The following is a 22,921-nucleotide window of genomic DNA, read 5'->3' on the forward strand; positions in this document are numbered from 1 at the left end:
CACGCCCCTTTTATTCTTATTACTTCGTGTTTGAGAGTAAAAGCTTTGAGAGTTTAAAATACTTAGTGAATTTTTGCTACTCAAAGAAACCATCCAATCTAGAATAAGTTTCTAAGTTGCGTGGGTGTTCTCTTGTTTCGTTCCTTGTTGAGGTTGTTCTTAAGCTAACTCATACACTCTAAAACGGTCCCATTACACTTCCACATCAGTTGTTGTCTACCACGTCCACCGCCATGACCACCATTGTTTGCACCACTGTTCTTGATGATTCTGTAATTTCTTCAAGAATTAATCAAGATTTTCAGATTCAATCATCTCTTATCCCAACAATCCCAAATAAATTGATCAAATACTTAATTGACAACATATTCCCATTGTACAATTGTTGAAGAAAGCAGAATTAAACAAATAGAGAATCAATATATGGTATTAAAATTTAGGTAAATATAAGAGAGAGAAAAAAATATCTGGATATTTACGTGAGAGTTGAGATCAAAGGAGAAAGAATGTTAAAAGGACAAAAAAAACAACAAAGGATATTTCGCTGTAATGAATATCGAATCAATTGATTTATTTTTTTCCTTTTACTAGATATTGTATCATCTTCTTTTTCTTTGCTTTATCGTTCTTTTGACTTTTAACAAGTTATTTTCTTGTTAGCAACAACTAAACCTGTGTAAAATTGATTTGACCCGCAAATTATTTCGAAACCCGACCGAATAAACTAGGTTGAAACCCGAAAAATGAATGAACCCAAGAAACTCATTAAAAACGGGTTGGTCGGTTCAGAGTTAGGTTTTTAAAAAGGGGTGAACTACTCTATTTGGGCCCACAAACAAAAAAAAAACTAATTTTTCTTTGTTTAACATGTGTTTATATTTTTGTACTCTTAATATTTATATTGTACTCATATTATGTTTGAGTAATTTGGACATAGTTATTTTTGTATAATGCATTTTAGACTTTTTAATGTTTCCTTATGTTGAATTATTATTCTTTGATTGTCTAAATATTATATTGCTATTTTATCGTAATGGTCTCATAATTTTAAATTGTCCTCCTATTATGTTTGAGTAATAGGTATCAATTTTAACAGTCTCATAATGAGACCGTTTCGTCCTAACTTTTGTGATTATTTATTACCATTTCCTTTTCATTTCATGACAAATGCCAAACAACCCTTAGAGGCCTTGGTCTACACATTGAAATCTTAAAGAAGCTGGACATCCAACTATTTTAGGGTATTACTAAATATCGTCACCTTTTTTATTTTATCGTCATCCTATATATAATGAATTTTCAAGATTGCCCCTGCATAATTTTCGAACTCATAAACTGTAACATCTCTCTTAAACTTTCTAAAAACACTATGTTAACTTAAACAAGCTAAAAGTGTACATCGAATAACAATGGCGAACCAAAACAAGCATGATAGCGATTCGGTAAGTAATTAATCGATTCGAAATTTTTAAAAAAAAAAAATTCCATAACCCCCAGTCGCACAAAATGTACGACCAGATCTAGGGAGAGTCCCACAAAAAGTGCGACTCAGCCTAGGTCCAATTGCACTTTTTGTACGACCCCTCCTAGGTCAAGTCGCACTTTTTATGCGACTGGGGGGTTTTGAAATTTTTTAAAAAAAAATTATTGAAAAATTAATTTTTTTTATTTATTATGATTATTTTTTAAGTTATTATTATTTATTAAATATTATAGTAAATTATTTTATTTACTCATATATTTATATATATTTTTGTGTTTACTTAAATTATTTATTTATGTTATTTTAATTTATTTTATTTTATATATGTATTTTATTTAGTAAAATTTTTTATTTCATATTTTTGTATTGATATTGTTAATATATTGAAATTTGAATTATTAAACTAATTGATATTGTTAATATATTAAATAGTTTAATCTTTTAATTATTATGAATAAATTTATATTTGCAAGACTTTGAAAAATTAGGGGATAATGTAGATTACTCTGATAGATTTGTTACCGATAGGGAATTTGATTCTGTAGATGATTTACATACTTGGGCTGATGAGATAGCACTAAGAGTTGGTTTTCAATTTACACGTGCTTCATATAAACAAAAGGAAGGACGTTCTAGAGTGAGTTTATACTTAAGATGTCACCGCTATGGTAATATAAGGGGTGATTTGCATAACTTAGACAATGCTGCCAGATCTGGTTCCAAAAGTAGGGCTTGTTGGTGTAAATTTATGATTTTAGGAAGTAGTCGTAAACCAGGGGAAAGACCTTGGACGGTAAGAGTGTTTCCTAGTAAAAAAGGAAGACATAACCACCCGTTCTTGGTGTATAGAGATGGTCAAATAAGAGTAAATAGGATGACTGTCGATATAAGGCAGCACATACGAGATCTCAGTGCAACTGGCATGCAACCAGCGTTTATAATGACTTCAATTAGAAGGAATTTTCCTGTTTTTTTGCTAGTATGAATCAAATTTATAATGTAAGACAGTCAATAAGGAAAGAAAAGATAGATGGTAGGACTCCTCTTCAACACTGTCTTTATATGGCCACAGAGCATAATTATGTAGTTTGGACAGACTTGGATAGTGAAAAAAAGTTGAGTAGATTATTGACTGCAAATCCTACATCTATGCAGATGATACGTTCATAGCCCCATGTTGTGTTGATAGACACAACGTACAAAAAACTAATAAGTAAAAGTGGCCCCTTTGTGAAATAATTGGAATAGACACAACTTTAGCTCCGATTAATTTTATGAGCAGATTTTGTGTTTTTTGAAATAATAAAAGTGTTATTGAGTAAGTTTGAATTGTTTTATAGAAATTTTAAAATTTTTAAGTCCAAGGGCATTTTCGTCATTTTATTAAATTAATTTAAAATAGGAATGGCGATAAAATGAAAAGGGTGGGGAAAAATAAAAATTGAGCTATTTTATTGAGTAATATATTGGGATACGGTTCATGATTGCCATTCCAGCTTTCTCTCATCCAATATTTTACAATACCCTGCCCAATAATTGCACTTCAACCATCACGTGGATATCGTGGTTTAGACTTCAACCATCACAAAAAATTCAATTTTGGGCATAATATAAGAGACTTCTTATTAAGACACACATAACAAAAGAATCAAAAAAAGCTCAAGTCATCCATGGATTTCCTTAGCTTTGTACTGTGCCTCCTTCTAGCATGGATTGGGATTCATTTAATCCTCTCAAATATAAAGAAAAACAATGAGTTAAACCCAAGAAGATTACCGCCAGGTCCTCCTACAATACCCATTTTTGGCAACCTTTTCAACCTTGGATCCAACCCACATATCTCCTTAACAGAACTTTCCAAGAAGTATGGCCCACTTATGACCCTGCAGCTCGGGCGTGTGCCAACCGTGATCATTACTTCAGCTTCCATGGCTAAAGAAGCCCTTCAAAAGAATGATCTTTCCTTCTCGAATCGTATGGTCATTGATGCAGTTTATGCAGTCAATCAGTATCAGAATTCGGTTGTCTGGCTTCCTGTGTCATCACCCAAATGGCGAAACCTTCGCAGAATCTGTAACTCCCATGTTTTTTCTGCTGGTAGACTTAATGCTAGCCAATGTATTCGGATGAACAAGATAAAGGATCTCATTTCGTATGTCGAAAAATGTAGTGAAGCTAATATAGCAGTGGATATTGGGCAGGCTGCGTTTACTACGACTCTGAATTTGTTGTCAAATACTTTCTTTTCAGTGGATTTGGGTGACCCCAATTCGGAAATTTCTAGGAGATTTAAAGAGATTATAAGAGATATAATGGAAGATGCAGGAAAACCCAACTTTGCAGATTATTTCCCAATCTTGAAAAAGATTGACCCACAAGGAATCAGGCGGCGAATGGCGATTAACTTCCAGAAAATGATAGATTTATTCACCTCCTTGATGGATGAACGCCTTGAAGGGAAAAGACCATCAGATTCAATTCAGGGGAATGATGTTCTTGATGCATTGCTAGGCATTAATCAAGAAAAAACTGAAGAAATTGCGCCATCACATATCCCTAATCTATTAGTGGTACAAATATAATAGCTCTTACAAAAGTTAAAATTCATCAGTTTCTTTGATGCAATTCATCAAACACTTCGCATACAAACATATAAACCATTGATTTTATCGTAAACAGGACTTATTTGGAGCAGGAACAGACACAACATCGAGCACATTAGAGTGGGCAATGGCAGAATTGCTACGAAACCCAAAAAAAATGAAGAAAGCTCAAAAGGAACTTCGAGAAACAATAGGAACAGGGAACTTAATAAATGAATCAGACATCACTCGATTGCCATACCTGCAAACAGTTGTAAAGGAGACATTTAGATTACATCCAGCAGTACCATTTTTAGTACCCAGAAGAGTTCATAAAGATGTGCGGTTATTTGGATATACAGTACCGAAAAATGCACAAGTTTTGGTCAATGTATGGGCAATTGGGAGAGATCCTGATCTTTGGGAAAGACCCAATTCATTTGAGCCTGAAAGATTTATGGGTTCAGAAATTGATGTAAAGGGTCGTGATTTCGAGTTGATTCCATTTGGTGCTGGTCGTAGAATATGTCCTGGGATGCCATTAGCAATACGGATGATCCATTTGATGTTGGGATCATTGATTCATGGGTTTGATTGGAAGTTAGAAGGTGGGATTTCACCTGAAAAAATGGATATGACGGAGAAATTTGGATTTACATTGGAGAAAGCTCAAAGACTTCGAGCAATTCCATCTCCAGTTCGTGTTTAATCCTTGTTTTGTGTACTCCTAAAATCGAAACTTTTAATCCTTGTGCTGCCCGTTCACAAATGGGAACGAAGGTTTGCGGCCTAACTGTTCGGCGACATGATATAAGTCGTCATAAATTTGCCTGGTTGTAATAAGCTGTTAAGAGTACTATCAAGAGTTTGTTATAAGCTAACTTCAAAAAAGTGTTTGTTATCAGTGATGTTAAACTTGTAACTTATTCATGCGAGTAGCAAGTGATTAAGTTTGTTAGAGAATTACCTTATCGTTTTATATTGTTGGTTACTTTTGACCAAAAATGTTGTATAATTTTAGTTGAAGTGTAACAAACAATATGAAATAGAGGGGTAATATGAAGAGGGCTATGTACTATTGGTTACATTTAACCAAAAAACTCGTATAGTTTTAATTTAAGTGTAACAAACAATGTAAAACAAAGGGAGAATATAAAGAGGGTTGTGTACTGTTGAGCATAGCATTGTAATAAAAGGTACTCTTGTAAAAGACTATTTCTCGGTGAGACAATATCAAAACAAGGAATTCATATGCTAATATTTATATTAGTTGGACTATTCAACCGAAATATAGGAAACGTCTCACACAAGAATTTGTGTTGTAATAGCAACATTTCCCTACTTCCTTTACTTCTCTATCTAATCTCTATTCTCTTTTTGTCTTCTCTTTCTTTTCTTCTCTAAAATTTTGTAGTAGTTCTAACTACATCCTTGTGAGCAACTAAAGTTGTTATAAAGTGGGTGTGCCTCGAATACGAGTGCTCCTATTAGTAGAGCAAATTAGGAAGATATTAGATGTAGGGTGGAGAGCACAGAAGACGTTTAGAGTAAACGATGCCTAGTGAAGTACGAGGGATTGCGTCTTGCTTAAGAGGCAATGATCTCTTATGGGCTTAACTTTTGAAGTTGAATATCCCTCCAAAAATCAAAAACTTCATGTGGACAGCTCTTTGGGGTGTATTACCACATTTTTCTAATCTTCCCAAGACGGGAATACCTGAGGTCCATAACCGATACATCATCATACTGATTACATACAATTGATGGAAGAGAATACAATAGTACATGTAAAATTCACACTGGACAGCAATGATCTGAAGAGAAGCTGAGCTTTCTCCAAGGTAATCTGAAATTTCTTATATACCCATCTTATTTGGGGAGGTCCCATCTTCCAGCTTCTAATCAAACACTCACGTTTTCCCAATATCAATGGAACTATGGAAGCATTACCAAGGGCGATCCGGGACAGATCCTACAGCCAGCACCAAATGGAATAACCGCAACTCACGCCCTTAAAATCCATTTCCGGTCATAGATATCTCCCTGGTTTAAAATAGGTTGGGTTTTTCCACAAGCTTTGATTTCTTTCAAATGCCCAGACATTGATAAGTAGCTAAGTGTTCTCTGGTAGACCGAGGTAACAGCTTCGCATCAGTATCAGTTTTTCTTGGCACCAGAAGTGGTCCTAGGGGGTGTAGCCGCAATGTTTCCTCGACAACAGCTAGAAAAAATGGAAGCTGGAAAATATATTATACTGGATTTCCTTTTCCAATGATTTCCCAAAGCCTGAAACTTGCTTTGTACTTTCTCTTTTCCAATTTGTCCATTAGTTCTGTCAATTATCCATACAAGTGTAATTCATGTCATGTCGGTTTCAGCAGAAAATAGGTCCTGCAAAGGAGAGAAGTTTAAGGAAAAGGATCAGAAAAATAAGTTTCGAGAATATCTGAAGAAAATAGCAGATGATATACCAATACTGAATGAGAAAATAGCCTTGCCAACTTTGGTCAATTACGCTGTGAAAAAGACCAATCAGGTTCCAAGAGAAAACAATCCTATGCTGCCTGATACTTTTCGGTCTATGTTTTGCAGGATGGGGAAATAATATGCCAAGTAGGGTTTTCCCTAATTTTTCCAGCATGTGTCATACACTCATACTGTGCTGTAACTCGCAATACAGAACTAGGGTCACTCGAATTCACTGAAAAGAAAGTGTGATAACAATTACGGCCCATTTGGTAAGTGGTACTAAACGGTGATAATGGAAATGAAAATTAGTGCAATTTTGGTTAAAAAAGCTCTGCTACCTTGATGGTCATGTTTGTCCAACTTCAATCATCTCATTTTCTTCATAAATTCATTCTAATGCAATACTATTAAGAAAGGTGCTATTAGGTGGTAATAGAAATTTGTAAACAAAATAATGTTTTGTGATCAAAATTTCATCACCATGTGAATAACATGGAATTTTTAATGAAATATTACATTATAAATCATTCTCATTACCACCATTTAATACGACTAATCAAACGGGCCGTAAAGGTAAGTGGTATGCGCTGCTTGGCCAACATCTACCGCAATGCTATCTTCACTACTATCCTCAACATTAGAAAGGAAATCTTTAACCTCACTTAATTGAAGGCTTAGGCTAGCATCGAGTCTGCGGCGGAGAAGAATTGGGATTTGTAAATTTTACAAAGAATACGTCACCGAGATGCTGCCTGCAACCATGCTACTGAATTTCATGGTACGTAAGTGCACAAACTGCTTATATGTCATTATACACAAACAAACTTATAGCTATTAGGTATCACCTACTTACCAAAATTTTGCAAACAACGAGTAAGTATGTTGGCAAAGTCAAAAAAAATCTCTCTACAACTAAAATCTCTAGACTTGCCATTCAGCCATAGAAGAGAATAAACTCAATGGGCTGTAGTGGATGTAGTCCTGAATGTAAGTCCTTTTTCCAACACTTTTTTGCACCGTTCCCTTAAAAACGTCAGATACACAAAAACATTTTGCATCCAGTCAGCCATAGACCTAATAAATCCCTCACTTTTTAAAAAGTACACCTGTCGGACTCTTGACCCTTTACAGGAATATAAGTTGGGTCTGGGGTCATACCCACCAAACATTACTCATGGAAAAGCTCTTTACCATATGAGCAATATTGTGGATCATTTCAGGCTACATGTCCAAGTTTCCAGGTTTGTATTGTTGAACTTCCACAAAACTGAGGTATTTCAATCCACAAGGCTAATCTGGCTCATGAACATTGCTAATTGTGAACTCTGCTGAAACAAGTTGTGAATTCAACACGGTGTAACCACAAGAGTAAAAACATGTCTCTATGTTTTGAACTTTATTTCATTTATCTGTGTATGAATTGACTAGTAGAGATAATTAACAAGAACAAGCTAAATACAAAGCACGTTATTGAACAAAAAAGCATACCTTGATCAATCATAATCTTGCAGCAACATTCTGCGAGCCTAAAGAATTGGTACTTTTGGGAACCACTGTGCATGTTTCTTTCGTAGCTGTAGATTGAGAACAGAGGTACGAGAGCGACTGCAACCATGAAACAAGTGAAGGTTTTCTGGTGACGTCATCAGATTCTGAAACAAGGGTGTATAATTCATTGAGTACCATATTTTGGCCATCTTTTGGTAATTGGAGAACTAGCTGTGCCAGCAGTTTCATCATTTCGGGTAGCACCTGGACAAACATGACAAAGGAATAAAGGCCATTATTCCTAACAAAATAGCATGAGTAACACGGAAAGAGACCAGCTTGACATATCATACTCGAGAAGTAGAAAATTCAGAAGCTGCTTAATAAAGCAAAAATGGCAGAGTCCAGAGAGCCAGGTTTGGTTGGTTCTTCACATCAAGCCCTTTCTCACTTCCACAGCATTTTGTTAGCTGTATAGTTCTATAATAATAGTACTACAGTGCCCATTGTTTATTTCCCAACCTTATCCCATATTCTTTCACCAATGTATAAGAAAATACACTAGTCAAGTGCAACTTGTTTGATTTGTCTTCATGCATTATTTTTAAAAAGAAATTAATTAAAGATATTAAGAACTAACGTAGTACAATTGATAGCATCTCCTCAAGAAATGTTACAACTAATAAAATTAAGTATAGTTCTTTTTGTTGTTATATGAATGAGGGTGGCCCTTATATCTTATATTTAGGAATTCTCAACTGGCTTAGCTACATTTCAAGCAATAAAAAAGAAACAAAACTCAGACTTACCTGTATGTCCACCAAGGATACCAGTTGTACTAACAATTCCAGGATTTTCTTGCAGGGATCTGAGTCCCCTTGCCAGTTCTTCCACCATTCAGAAGCTTTAGAAGTCAAGGCTTCTCTGCACAGCCCATTAGTCTTTTCAACAAGAGTATGTATGCAGTAATATATAGAAGGGCTTCCCGCAGGAAGATGACGAACCAATGCAGAAACACCAGAAGCCAGACCATCAAATGGTGTGCTTCCCGGATAAGCCTACATATAGAAGCATTATTAAAAAAAATCAAGTCTATAAACAGCTCCAAACTGATCAAGTCTGATTATATTAACAGCATCTTTTTTTACCTCTAAAGACCTTCTCATGTAATAGAAAACAAGATGCTCCTTCAACAATATCCTATCATCCTGATCAGAATCCTTTTCAGAAGCTATGAATGAAGAGAATACTGAATGCGAGGACCGTGCTACTTTGTCATTAGGATGCCCCATGTATCTATTAGTATGATATATGGAATAACCAAGTGAAAAATAATATCCATCTACTTATAATCATATAAGTGAAGTTGTTAATGATGTATATAAGTATTTTTTTTTGAAACTGATGTTTACAGTTTTTTGGTTCTGTAAATTCAGATTACAGTGGACTATAGAAAAACAGCTTGCAAAATCATGCACACTTCTTCATGCGTTGTTAATTATGTTTGTCATCAAGGGTCAATTAGAAACAAATTATTTGATTTTACGAGTAATGTTGCATACATTCAAACCCCAGACTAACCTTGACGGGAGCAAATGAATAAAATTGGGATAATGAAAAAAAAAGTTGAGGATCATGTATAATGTGGAACATGAAGTTAGGATACAAAAACATTGTGGCAGCAAGCACATCCCGGAATACATTACTAGGCAAATGATTGATGCCCGTTGGAATAACTCGCAGGTAGAACAAGATCCTTGCAGTCTGAACTTCATCCTTGGACCATAGGTAGTTCCTAATTGGCAGGTGTCGAAAACCTAGAAGGAAAAACTAGGTAATTCATCATCTATCTTCATGATAACAATTAGCCACTAAACCGAGCATCAATGATTTGATCTACGAACAAACTTGTTTATGAAGTGTTCAAATAGAAATTCATGAAGATTCAAGTGATTCATACCTTCAGGGTTTGTCAGGTCAACATAAGAAGGCAAGGATTCGGCAAATGCACCAATGGCAAAGTCGTTCTCTTGCACACTCGTTACTGCGCTTCTAATTGTCTCCATATATTCCGGAAGTCGAATTCGACGGAAATACTCCATGCAAGAGAATGAAATCAAAATGTTTACAGAACAATTCACCTGTATCTCTCTCGGGAATTTAGAAGTCAATCTGTGCTTTGTGACAGCTAATGCGAAGACTACAACCATCAGGAAAGCAGATTCAGCAATTTTCTCCAAATCATTAAGCAATTGGTCAAACCTTCCTTGCAATAGTGAAGCTATCTGTCTATGTCCGTGGTAGATGTCATGACAAAAACTCCAAACTAGATCCTCAACCCTACCCTTGTCATATTCATTTGCATATGCATAAAGATTGCAAAAAACACCAGTTGCTGCACCCGCTTCCCTGAAAAGAATGCCTTCTTGATGCTTTTTCACAGAAACAGGATTTAAACTACCAAGATTACCTAATGGAGATTCAAGAATTTTGCAGTAAAAGCTTCTCAAGCAAAACACCTCAATCAGCAAGGCAAAAGCAAGTGATAGTAGCAGTGGCCCACTCGTTGAATTTAACCCACCACTTCTAGATGCAGCCAATGAAAGGCACTGGAGGAGAAATCTGACTTCAGCATCTTCAATGATACCATTACTACAAGCTCCTATCTTTGAGATCAAGTCTGTGCCTATAACTCCAAGTTGAGACTCTGCTGACGTTCTCAGCCTAGAAACCATATTCGACCTCTCTCCATGATTCATAGGTCTATTGCATGCTCTTATGGCTCCAGCAGTGGCCATGAGGACAGCAAATACAGCATAATTTGCCTCAGTATTTTCTATTACTTCAGTGGTAAATATCCTTATCTTATCCAAAGCATTAGAACTGATGAATTTGAAAACAACCCATTCTATAAGATGTAAGATAATCAGCGAATGAGAAATATCAAGGACATGCTCGATATTTACCCAATGTTTAAAAAGAAAATTTAACAGCCAAACAAAATGAACTTCTTCGGAAGAAGTCAAGGCATAACCAATCCCAGCTAGTACATCAGGAATGAGTTCACCTACGGATCCAATCAACTGGTAATGTTCCTCCAGCATTCTACACACAAGCTTCAAGCAGGCCGTTTTAGTGTTTTCAGTCAAAGAAGGGACACAACAGATTGCACCAACAAGAAGAACACTTTGGGCAAATAAAGATTTGTTTATCTCACCCTGGCAACTGAAAAATTGGGTGATGACCTCGACAGATAAGTCCATCAATGTCAATGAAGGCTTCGACGATTTTATCACCCATATATAAAGGAGTCTGAAGATAAGGGGGTGTGAATCAGGTGGAAGGGTGATGCTAGGAGAAGAAAAGATAGAAATGAGGAGTTTTGCTTGGGGATCGGCCACATATAATGAAGCTTTCGAACTAGCAAGGATTTTCAAAGAGTGGAGTAGACGAGGATGAAATGCACCCTTCAGTAAACAATCCCTCAGCTCAGCCCATGCCTGAATAATTGTTTGAGCTGACGAATCAGTAAAATTTCTGGAGCTATTATCACCGCCAGTGCTATTGCTGATACTGCTCCTAAGCCAGTCTTCCAGAAACAGAGTTGCGGCTTGCTTGGCCATTTAATAATGTAACTGCCATTACAGATCAATACAAGTTCAGCAACATGTCTTCCATGAAAATCGTTTTAAGTTTTCTATAAAGGACTAAATGAAACAAAGCAATTGTGGACAGTGAAATCAGAAGAGCAGACTCATTTCTTCATTTAATCTCAAAAGAGTCAAAATGCGATATTTGAGATGATTAGAAAGAGCATTGGTCAATAAGATCATAAAAAAACATTTTTGCAAGTACTTAGCTGTATCAGTGAGTTTATTCCACTTGCCTCATTCCAATAAATTTTCCCCGTTACCTTATTTAAAAAGGTTGGACCACTTCTTTCTTTCTATCCCTCTACTTCCACGCATTCTCTCACTCCATATATTAATCTATATGCATTTCCCTATCCTTTAATAATATTAACCAGCAGCACTTGAGAAAATTTTCCAATGACAGTTACAAGAGTAAATGTGAATATGGCATTCCCAGCCATTTGATTGTTGGTACTAAATGGTGGTTATGAGAATAATTTGTAATGAAAATTTTCATAAAATGTACCATGTAATTCCCATGAAGATGAAATTTTGATCATGAAAATAATTTTTGGTGGCAATTTTCATTACAGCACCGACTTTAGACTTTCCTTATTGTCTTTTGCAAATTCTTCGCTTTCTTGTAGTTCTCTATATTTTTTTGTCTTTTAATCATGGCTTAAGAACAACATTTACTTTCTTGACTTACTCATTCATAACTTGAATTCAGTTCTTTAATGATATTAATTCATACTTGATTATATTCTCTTTATAATCAAGTCTTTAGTTTAACTAAATTATTTCCTCACACTTTATATTTACCCAATACCCCTAATCTCAAGCATTGATAATTCTTAGTTCTTGATTCAATGCTTCTTTTGATCTTTCTTATATTCAACATTCAAACAATATTAGCAGTTACTTAAGAAAAGAAAACGTATTAACTTTATGTTCATCTGTTTAATCTAAAAATTTTCAATCCTTACGCACTTGACAACATATATTCTTTTAAACCTCGATTAACAAAGATGTAATAGTCATACTTACAATCATGTATTCATAGTAATTAATAAGTTCGGTAACAACAAAATATCACTTATACTAATCTAATGCTATTCATGACAGTCAAATTTCACATAATCTTCATATCTTTAAAACTCACATATCAATTCATGAACATTACCCATATACGTAAGTCATGAGTCACAATAAAACTCATGATCCAAAGGGAGGTATGTACCAAACCTATGAACTTTATTAATTGTCCAAATGCAAATCGAACTTCCAAACACTAATTTTAAAATCCATATTACATAACAAACTTCAAAATCAACCTCATATGACTGTTTTTGTAACCAAGCTCATTACATCAATCTCTTAGTTCAATCTTGATATTCCGTTCATAACCAACATCCTATTATTATAATCACATTTTAACTTTAATTACCCATTTATAAGCAATTCTTCAAATCTCAATTCCTATACTAATTTAAATTTGAAATCCCAATAAATGATAAAAAAAAATCTTTTAACAATAAATTCATACTCCAAAATATTTTCATAATCACAATTCATACTTATCATAATAATTATCACTTCATATTCCAACTTGTGTTCATATCTCCATCTCACAATCAATTTATTCATTGCTAATTTCATATTTACACTCTCAATTCCATTTGATTTATAGTTCATACTAACGTTACTCTAACACCTTCAACTTTTCAATTCAAAAATAAAACCAGGCAACATTATCTCTTGATAATGATAGAATTCAATGTTACTGATTTGAGTACCTAAAACTAAGACTGCACATGGTTTACACACCAATTTACAATAAATCCAAAACCTACTATACCAAAGTTTCAATGTGCAACAATTCCAATTTGATGCATAACATAATCAAACTCAAGTAGTATTTCAAGACAACCTTTTTACTCCAACTATCGAATACCAACTAATAAAGGTTCTTATACCTCAATTCATACTAATTACAATATATGATTCTAGAATTACATCAACAACCTAATTTAACATCAATGATTTCTCTTAATTGTATAATTTCTATTGAGAAAGTTAAACTGGTCTAGTGGGCAAATAAAGAAAAACCCATCAAATCAGCAATCCTAACTTAATAGCAAATCGAAGAACAATTGACAATCATGAAAGAAAAATCAAGATATTTTGAGTAGTGAATATAAACATGGATATTCAAAGGTAATTGGAGAAAATTAGAAATTAAAAAGAAAAAATACCAATTGGAAGATGAAGAATCACAAGATGAAATAAAGAATTGAATTGCAAGAAAGACTCAAAAGTTTTTTCATCATCATAATTCCTCTTTGTTAGAGAAAAATTGGAGATTTAAGTTCTCCTTTCTGGAACAACAATGGATAATTGGGAATATGGAAGGGAAAGTTATGAAATGAATGAAGAAAGAGGCAACTATTTTTGTGTTTTACTCGGCGATAGTGTTAGTGATAATTGATAAGCAACTTTATTTCCTTATATTTCTTCAAAATTTCTAATTAATGATCGTGGTGATTTGTAAATTATTATAAAGAGATAAAATTAATAATATTAAAACAAATAAAATTAAAAAAATAAATTAAAATAATAAAACTTTCACCCTATTACATCCTACAATATAAGAGGGTGATTTATTAACCTCATAAATAACCGTTATTTACTGAGACCTTTTCCATTCGATATAAATAGTCACATTTTTCTATGCATGTGAGTATTTCAGAATCGTGGAAGTATTGCTTACTGCTTAGGCAATATATCACAATGTTATTAGTGTTCTATCTGTATCTTGTTGATTAAGAAAATAACTACTTGTAGGGTCGGCCTTGAGATATTAGGGGCCCGAGGAAGAAAAAAATTTATGGGCTCTAACTATATGGTTCCTTCGTTCCATATTACTTGCAATTGATAGTGTCATTTGTTCAAATAACATGTCGCTATCAGATAGAACTAAAACAAAACGAAGAAGATATACACATAGATAGAAAATTTTAAATCTATAATGTTGGAAAATAAAAATAAAATATGCACCAATACATAATATAAAATCAAACAAAGATATTTCTAAGATTAATTTTCGATGAAAAATCACTAATAACTTTATCTAAATTAAGAAAAGTTTTCTTGTTTTAGTTATTGCAAAGCAATAGTTAAATGAATTTGCATTATATTGGAAAATGGGAATACATAATCTAAAATCCACTTATCCCTACAATCAATCAAATAATTTTATCAAAACATTACAACTTCAATTGACCATATGAAAGTCCATATAACAAATTCGTACTTCTATTTATCATCAAAAAGCAAAGAGAAAATATCAAACATTTACAAGTTTAGGTCAAACTAATAATATAAAATTAGTCAAATAAACATAAAAATAAAGTATTATAAAAGAAGGAAATAAATAAATAAATAAAATCATAAATTTAAGGGATTTATTCATACAAGTAAACCCACAAAAAAATTAGAGATATTATAATTGCTAAATAATCTATTGTATGTGCGTTTTGCTCTTTGATTAATACACAAGTCACTATAGGTTAAATTAGTTAAACAATGCAATGTAATACTAAGATCTCAGGCAGCTTGATGGCAAAGCGATAGTATTAATTTCACACGTTTTGTGTTCGATACCATGCAAAAGCAATTTAAGGCAATTTTTTGAGTGGGCCTGGACGTAGGCCCAGTTTGCCCTTGCTTTGGGCCGGCTCTAACTACTTGAAAAGTTTGATTGCAAAAGAAATTTAAATATATTGTGATAATATCAATGCTATTTACATATCTGTACTATATATTAATAATAAACAATTACCACACATGTCTACTTTTAAATAAAATTTTTTTAATATTTTTATGTTTTAATTAGCAAAATATTTTTAGCATATCAGGTAATATCTATATGATTAGATTTGTTTAATTGATTAGCTACAAAAGATAAAACTATACCTTATTTACAGATTTTTTACAATATACAATTAATTAAGATATGTAATATCTTCAATTACAATGATAATTATCAGATAACATATTAATTGTTTATGTGAAAATTTTTGTAATAAATTAAAAAAATAATTTTAAAATACTTTTCATAGATAGTCCTATATATTACTTACATAACTATATTCAAAAAACTTCACAAATTAAATAGATTACATATTAATTATTTAAGTTCATAATTAGGATAAGATATCGGTAGAATAAATTTAAAATGATAATTTTATCACTTATGTTTGACAAGCTTACAATATATAAATAAATAAATAATTAGGTAATATGTTAATTATTATAGTCTAAAATATTTTTTCTAGGTTGAAAACTTGTTTTAAATTTTAACAGAGACATTTAACCTTTTAAATTAATTTTTTATATTATTTTTTATGTGTTGAAATTTTCTATTATTTATAATCTACATTGTTTAATGCATAAATATATGATTTAGCTAGTCTCTTGAGAGACCGTTTCTTTGAGAGACATATCTCAAGCCCAATTTATTAAAAATTAATGCCTACTTATCATATTCTTATGCCTACTAACATTATCCTTAATGCTTAATTACTGTATCCTTAATGCCTATTTTCAATATCTTAAATGTCTATTTACATTATTTTTAACGCCTATTTACAATATTTTTAAAAATATATAATGGACCGGCCCAATTAGAGATGGTCTCTCAAAGAGATCGTCCCTCACAAGAATTTGTGTATATGATTATGTTTTATATATATTAGTATTATGTATCTCAATCTGATAACAATTTGAGTCTTATTAATACTTTTACTGTTTTTAAAACAAATCAATTTATAGTTTCAATATGATTAAGTAGTCATAAAATCGTTAAAAAAAAGTATTCACAAAAATAATTAAATACTAAAATTAATTACATATGGATGATTAGTAATTTTATTATTTAAATAATTTATAAATCATGGTTGATAGGGGAATCCATCTAGTTTTTTATATAGTAATCCAATTCATCCTTAATGAACAAAACACACTCAAATAGATATTCACTTTGCTTGAGATAAAGTAGCACGAGATGTTGAGATCAAGTAAGAATTCATGTTCCTTTCTGGTATAAAATTGCATATAATTCCCTCAATCTTTCAAGATTTTCATGACAGTCAACCTCATATCTTGACTTCATGGATATATTAGAATATAATAATATTCTTGTAATAATATTTATTCTTAATATATTTTGTATATCTCATATTATAGAAAACTAATATAATAGTGTGAAAGAGTGGGATGCGTAAAACCTTGCTTTTTTGTGTTTTCTTGAATCAAACGATGGTTTTATGTGTTCAAAGATATCCTAGTCAATCAAGATCTAGGCAAATAAGGAAAACCAACTAATCTACTCCAAAATACAAGATATTTACACAACGAAAATATCCTAATCAAATCACCTAAGGATATTAACAAATATTCCCATATATTTCCATAATATTCGCCGCAATTTCCGCAATACCCCCCCTCAAGTTGGAGCGTGGGGATCATGAATGCCCAACTTGGAGAGTAATACATCAAACTGTGTCTTGCCAAGAGCCTTTGTAAAAATATCTGCTAACTGTAAAAAAGTAGAAACATGACCCGGAGTAATCAAACCTTCAGTTATGGCATCACGAACAAAGTGACAGTCAATTTCAATATGTTTTGTTCGTTCATGAAAAACAGGATTCTTTGCAATATGCAAAGCCAACTCACTATCACAGAATAAATCAATAGACTTCGGATGATTAACACCCAAACTTAACAGCAAACCTTTGAGCCATTTCAACTCACAAGTAATAGCAGCCATAGATCTGTATTCAGCCTCTGCTGAAGAACGAGAAACAGTATGTTGCTTCTTAGTCTTCCAAGAAACAAGTGATTTGCCCAAAAATACTAACCAGCCTGTAAGAGAACGACGAGTGAGTGGACAAGCCGCCCAATCTGAATCACACCAACCCTGTAAAGTCAAATCACAGTCTGAATGCAACAGTATACCCTGACCCGGAGTACCTTTCAAGTACCGAACAACCCTTAACGCGGCCTCCCAATGTTCTATTCTAGGCGCCTGCATGAATTGTGACAAGATGTGTAAAGAGTATGCTAAGTCCGGTCTTGTTACAGAAAGATAAATTAAGCGACCAACAAGTCGGCGATAAGCTTCCGGATCAGTAAGAAGCGCCCCATTAGCCAAACCGAGCTTATGATTTTGTTCTATGGGAGAACCACTAGGCTTGGCCCCTAATAAACCTGCCTCAGAAACAATATCCAAAGTATATTTTCTTTGGCACAAAAATAAGCCTGCAGAACTACAAGCAACTTCAATACCCAAAAAATACTTCAAAGGACCTAAATCCTTCATCTTAATACAATACCCAAAAAAACACATAATGCAGCGGAATCATTCCCAGAAATAATAAGATCATCAACATATACTAAGACATTTATCTGAATTTTTGCCTTAGTGTATGTAAAAAGAGAATAATCAGAATAGGATTGAAGAAAACCATACTCTTTCAAAGCCATTACTAGCTTCGCAAACCAGCACCGAGAAGCTTGTTTCAAACCATACAGAGACTTTCTCAACCTACATACTAAGAACGGGTCAGAGCATTCAAATCTAGGGGGCAATTTCATGTAGACTTCTTCATCAAGATCACCGTGTAAGAATGCGTTATGTACATCCATTTGATGAAGTTCCCAATTCTTGGATGCAACTATAGCCAAGAAAGTACGAACCGTTGTCATCTTTGCAACTGGAGCGAACGTTTCGTTGTAGTCGATCCCTTCTTGTTGGTGATTATCGAGCACTACTAACCTGGATTTCAATCTTTCAACCTCACCGTTGGACAAGAATTTTGTCCTATAAACCCATTGACAACCGAGGGCGCGTTTTCCTGGAGGGAGAGGTTCCAATGTCCATGTACCATTTGCCTCTAAAGCCTGAATCTCTTCTTGCATTGATTTCTGCCAACCAATAGTTTTCATTGCTTCTTTAAAAGATTTTGGATCAGTACTATTAACAACAGCAGCAATAAACTTTCGGTAATTTACAGAAAAATTGTCACAATGAATATAATGTGCTAAAGGATACGGTGTACCTGAAGGACGACCAAAAGACGGAGCCGGGAGAGATGAAGACTGACTTTTAGCAAACACAGTATGAGTTACATGATCACAGAGCAAAACAGATGGATACTTCTTGCGAAATCCACGGCCCAAGGCCTCAACGGACTGATCAACATTAGTCATCAAAGGTGGCGGTTCAGCTTCATCATGGACCAGCAAAGGTGGCGGTTCAGCAGCTCCAGCAGTGGGCTGGGCAGACGCAGCAGGTATTGGCTGCGGTTCTAACCCAACGCCCGCTGGCTTTCCAGCGTGCTGATCAGAACCGAGGCCATTGCTGGCTGGTGCTCTACCTGCGGCAGCTGGGGGGCGCTGGTTCCTGGCTGCTGCGGGTTGCTTGTTTCACTTGTATTACGACCTCCCACTTCACCATTAAAATCATGCTCATCCCCGAATTTTACACAATGATCATCACAATCTCCATAATTTAAAAAATCTGCATCAACACCCACACTTTCAACATTACTAGATTCAATATTAACATCTTTCGGACAACTAAACGGAAATACATCCTCAATAAATTTCACATCACGAGAGGTAAAAAATTCCTTCAAGTCAAGATCATACAAATACCATCCATTTGTCCCAAAAGGATATCCCATAAACACACATTTTCTACTTTTACTAGCAAATTTATCCCTCTTCGTTTTTTGATTGTGAGCAAAGCACAAACATCCGAAAGTACGAATGGCTTCAAAAGCCGGAGGTTTATTGAAAAGTATTTCAAAAGGAGTTTTATTTTGTAGAATTGGAGTAGGAGTTCTATTGATCAAATGAGCTGCAGCAAGAATACATTCCCCCCAAAAATAAATAGGCAAATTAGCTTGAAATCTCAAGGCTCTCCCTACACTCAATATGTGTTTGTGTTTTCTCTCTACCGTCCCATTTTGTTGAGGAGTACCCACACAAGAAGTTTGAAAAATAATTCCTGTTGCCCTAAAATATGCAAGCAAACATTTAAACTCCGTGCCATTATCACTTTGAACAATTTTAACAGTTTGAGAAAATTGTCTATCAACCATAGCAATAAATGACATAAACATTTGAAATACTTCAGTTTTATCAACAATCAAATAAACTCAAACAGCTTTAGAAAAATCATCCACAATAGTTAAAAAATACCGAGCTCCACAAGAGGACTCATGCCTATAAGAACCCCACAAATCACAATGTATCTTTTCAAAAATTCGAGAACATTTATTGTCACTCAAAGGAAATTTATCTTTAGAGTGTTTAGCGCAAAAACACACTTCACACCCTTTATTTAGACTACTCTTACTACTACCGATATGAGAAAGCAACTTAACGACTTTCTCGGACGCATGACCCAACCTTCGATGCCAAAGTTCCAACTCTAAAGTAGCTTTAATTGCGGACACCACCTCGGGTTTGCTAAAATAGTACAATCCATCTCGCCTAGCGCCCGTTCCAATCGGATCTTTCATTTAGTCCTGTATAACACATAAATTAGAATCAAATGTGACATTTGTATGCAAATTATCATTAAGTTGTGAAACCGAAAGTAAATTACAACTCAAGTTAGGTACATAAAGAACATTGTGCAGAGTAATTGAATTAGATAAACGAACCGAACCCTCCATTGATGCAAATACAGTATCTCCATTAGGTAAACCAACAGGACAATGAGATTGACGAACATCAAATAACCAAGATTTATCACCTGTTACATGATGTGTTGCACCTGTGTCTATAATCTAGGAAGAGCTATCAAACTTACCATTGAGACGATTTTCTGGTATGGTAGCATTACCAAAAAATCCCGCAATTGCCCTCCACTGCTCGGATGTGAAAACTTGCCCGTTTAACGTGGCAAGAGGATTTAAAGCCACCATTTGTGGTGCTTCAGAGCTGCTGCCAGATGTGGCGTTAGCTATCACCACTCCACGACCTTGCTCAGGTGCTGCACTTAATGATTTACCACCCTTATCACTCTCGGACCACCCCTCCGGGTACCCAATAATCTCATAACAATACTTTGCAATGTGACCCTTCTTTTTACAGTGAGTACACACTTGCAATGAGTAACAATTTGTAGCAATATGACCTGGTTTCTTGCAATAATTACACACTGAAACTGACTTGTCTAGACGACCTCTTCCTCGACCCATACCACCCATACGAACCGCAAAACCTGTAGCCTGAGAGGGTTCCTCTTTAGCACGATCAAACCCACAGACCAACTCTTCTTGAGTCAATTGTTGATATACTCGATTAAGAGAAGGCAGTGGGTCTTGGGCAAGAATATTTGATCAAGATTGTGCGTAATAATCAGAATAAAGGCCAAGCAAGAATTGTTGTAATTGATCATTCTCCCTACGTTTTTCATGCTCTCTACCTAAATTACATTCACATTTACCACACTTACAAACAATTAATGGTTCAAGCTTGGCTAATTCTTCCCGCAATACTTTTAATTTACCAAAATAAACAGCAATAGACATCGTTTTTGTTTGTTCACAGGAATTAATCTGAGATTTCAAGTGTTGTATACGAGGGCCATTAACCACACAAAATCGTTCTTTCGTTTGCATTATCATAATTAGAGAGCATAGATTTTACCTCGGGATCAATGGTATTCATTAACCATGATACGAGCATGTATTGAACGACCACCCAATCATCCTTTGTTGCCGGCGGTACAAAAGTGGTGATGGTTCCATCGAGGAAGCCAAACTTCCTTCGGGATGAAAGTGCTACAAAAATTGCGTGTGCCCAAGCATCATAATTGTCTAATTTGAGACGAACTGGAGTAATAAAATCTCCCGGACGATCATGTGCGCCAAGGTAAAACGGGTTATTTGGTTGAATTTGTGATGGTGGTGGTGGCGGTGAGTTATCATCATCACCGGCCATTACTACGTTTTAGAGAAAAAAAAATTAACCTGCTCTTGATACCATGAAAGAGAGGGATGCATGAAACCTTGCTTTCTTGTGTTTTCTTGAATCAAACGATGGTTTTATGTGTTCAAAGATATCCTAGTCAATCAACATCTAGGCAAATAAGGAAAACCAACTAACCTACCCCAAAATACAAGATATTTACACAATGAAAATGTCCTAATCAAATCACCTAAGGATATTAACAAATATTCCCATATATTTCCATAATATTCTCCACAATTTCCGCAATATAGTGATTTTGTAAATTATAATTATTCTTTAGCCAATTGGCTTTGTAATCTTTTCTATATAACTAATGCAACATGCAATCAATCTATCACACCATCAATAAGGAGGTCCCAGCCTATTACTTATAAAAGACTTGGCAAGAGCATTAGGAAGAGAATGGATAGTTGTCATGTTAAAATTACTCAAAAAATAACAAAAGCATTATTATAGTTCGCAACCCTTTTCATTTTATCGCCACCTCTTATATATTGAACTTTCAAGATTGATCCTCGTTACTTTTCAAACCTTCAATCTCTAAAACAAGCTAAAACTAAAAATTGAATAACAATATTGAAATACTATGGCAAATGAAAATAATCACCAAAATGATTCGGTAAGCATCAATAACGATCGTTAATTTCAAAAAAAATGCTTGTGTTAAAATTTGATACATGTTCACTCTTTGGCATAATTAATCAATGTTTATGGCATTAAAACCTAGACTTCAAGATCTTTCCAATGATATATTATATGCCCAATTCTGATAACCGAGTGAGAAATGACGATCGTTTAAAATTTATTTGTGCTGAAATTTGATACATGTTCAATTTTTCAGGTATATCTTTTTATAGAAAAATCCTATTAATGCAAGTTTGCGTCATAAGAAATTACACTTCAAGATCTTTCCAACGACGTATTATATTCCCAATTCTGACAATCGAGCGAGAAATGACGACCATTTAAAGTTTGCAGGGATCAGTAACATCTAGTCGCGCGCGACCTGATCACGGTATAGTTGCATAAAACGCACAACCGAACAGCGAAATGGTCACATAAAACGCGCAACTGGATCGCAGTATGGTCGCGTAAAACGCGCGACACCTCCGTGATTCGGTCGCGCATTTTACGCGACCATACTGCGGTCCGGTCGCGCGCTACTGTATGTTAGAAATCACTGCAAACTTTAAACGGTCTTCATTTCTCGCTCGATC

The 22,921-nt window shown here is 34.4% G+C and overlaps 3 protein-coding genes across 4 annotated transcripts; 1 reads left to right on the plus strand and 2 right to left on the minus strand.

Moving 5' to 3' along the window:
* The first annotated feature begins 3,153 nt into the window (after positions 1–3,153).
* LOC130800510 (geraniol 8-hydroxylase-like) lies at positions 3,154–5,275 on the plus strand. The gene is made up of 2 exons (XM_057664093.1): positions 3,154–4,053; positions 4,163–5,275. The coding sequence occupies exons 1-2, from the start codon at positions 3,154–3,156 to the stop codon at positions 4,772–4,774; spliced, it is 1,512 nt and encodes a 503-aa protein (XP_057520076.1). The 3' UTR covers positions 4,775–5,275.
* A 62-nt stretch (positions 5,276–5,337) lies between these two features.
* LOC130800509 (uncharacterized) lies at positions 5,338–14,131 on the minus strand. Of its 2 annotated transcripts, XM_057664092.1 has the most exons (8): positions 13,910–14,131; positions 9,983–11,657; positions 9,689–9,839; positions 9,171–9,318; positions 8,832–9,080; positions 8,218–8,286; positions 8,023–8,139; positions 5,338–6,456 (listed from the first exon to the last, which is right to left on the minus strand). In XM_057664092.1, the coding sequence occupies exons 2-7, from the start codon at positions 11,643–11,645 to the stop codon at positions 8,032–8,034; spliced, it is 2,388 nt and encodes a 795-aa protein (XP_057520075.1). In that variant the 5' UTR covers positions 11,646–11,657; positions 13,910–14,131; the 3' UTR covers positions 5,338–6,456; positions 8,023–8,031. The 2 variants fall into 2 exon arrangements, with proteins under 2 accessions (XP_057520075.1, XP_057520074.1); XM_057664091.1 differs by having other exon boundaries at positions 5,380–6,456; positions 8,023–8,286.
* A 3,029-nt stretch (positions 14,132–17,160) lies between these two features.
* Positions 17,161–18,036, minus strand: LOC130799234 (uncharacterized mitochondrial protein AtMg00810-like). The gene has a single exon (XM_057662340.1). It carries the CDS (start codon positions 18,034–18,036, stop codon positions 17,161–17,163), a length of 876 nt encoding a protein of 291 aa, XP_057518323.1.
* Positions 18,037–22,921: the final 4,885 nt, after the last annotated feature.

This window comes from Amaranthus tricolor, chromosome 14 (genome assembly GCF_026212465.1).
Source record: "Amaranthus tricolor cultivar Red isolate AtriRed21 chromosome 14, ASM2621246v1, whole genome shotgun sequence".
Lineage (NCBI taxonomy): Eukaryota > Viridiplantae > Streptophyta > Magnoliopsida > Caryophyllales > Amaranthaceae > Amaranthus > Amaranthus tricolor.

Coding starts and splice junctions, on each gene's coding strand:
- LOC130799234 (XM_057662340.1), bottom strand. CDS start 18,036: ATGAAGGATTTAGGTCCTTTGAAGTATTTTTTGGGTATTGAAGTTGCT.
- LOC130800510 (XM_057664093.1), top strand. CDS start 3,154: ATGGATTTCCTTAGCTTTGTACTGTGCCTCCTTCTAGCATGGATTGGG. Junction 4,054..4,162: donor ATATCCCTAATCTATTAGTG/GTACAAATATAA, acceptor TATCGTAAACAG/GACTTATTTGGAGCAGGAAC.
- LOC130800509 (XM_057664091.1), bottom strand. CDS start 11,645: ATGGCCAAGCAAGCCGCAACTCTGTTTCTGGAAGACTGGCTTAGGAGC. Junction 9,319..9,688: donor CTTGCTGCCACAATGTTTTT/GTATCCTAACTT, acceptor TCATACTAATAG/ATACATGGGGCATCCTAATG. Junction 8,287..8,831: donor TATCCTTGGTGGACATACAG/GTAAGTCTGAGT, acceptor ATGTTTGTCCAG/GTGCTACCCGAAATGATGAA.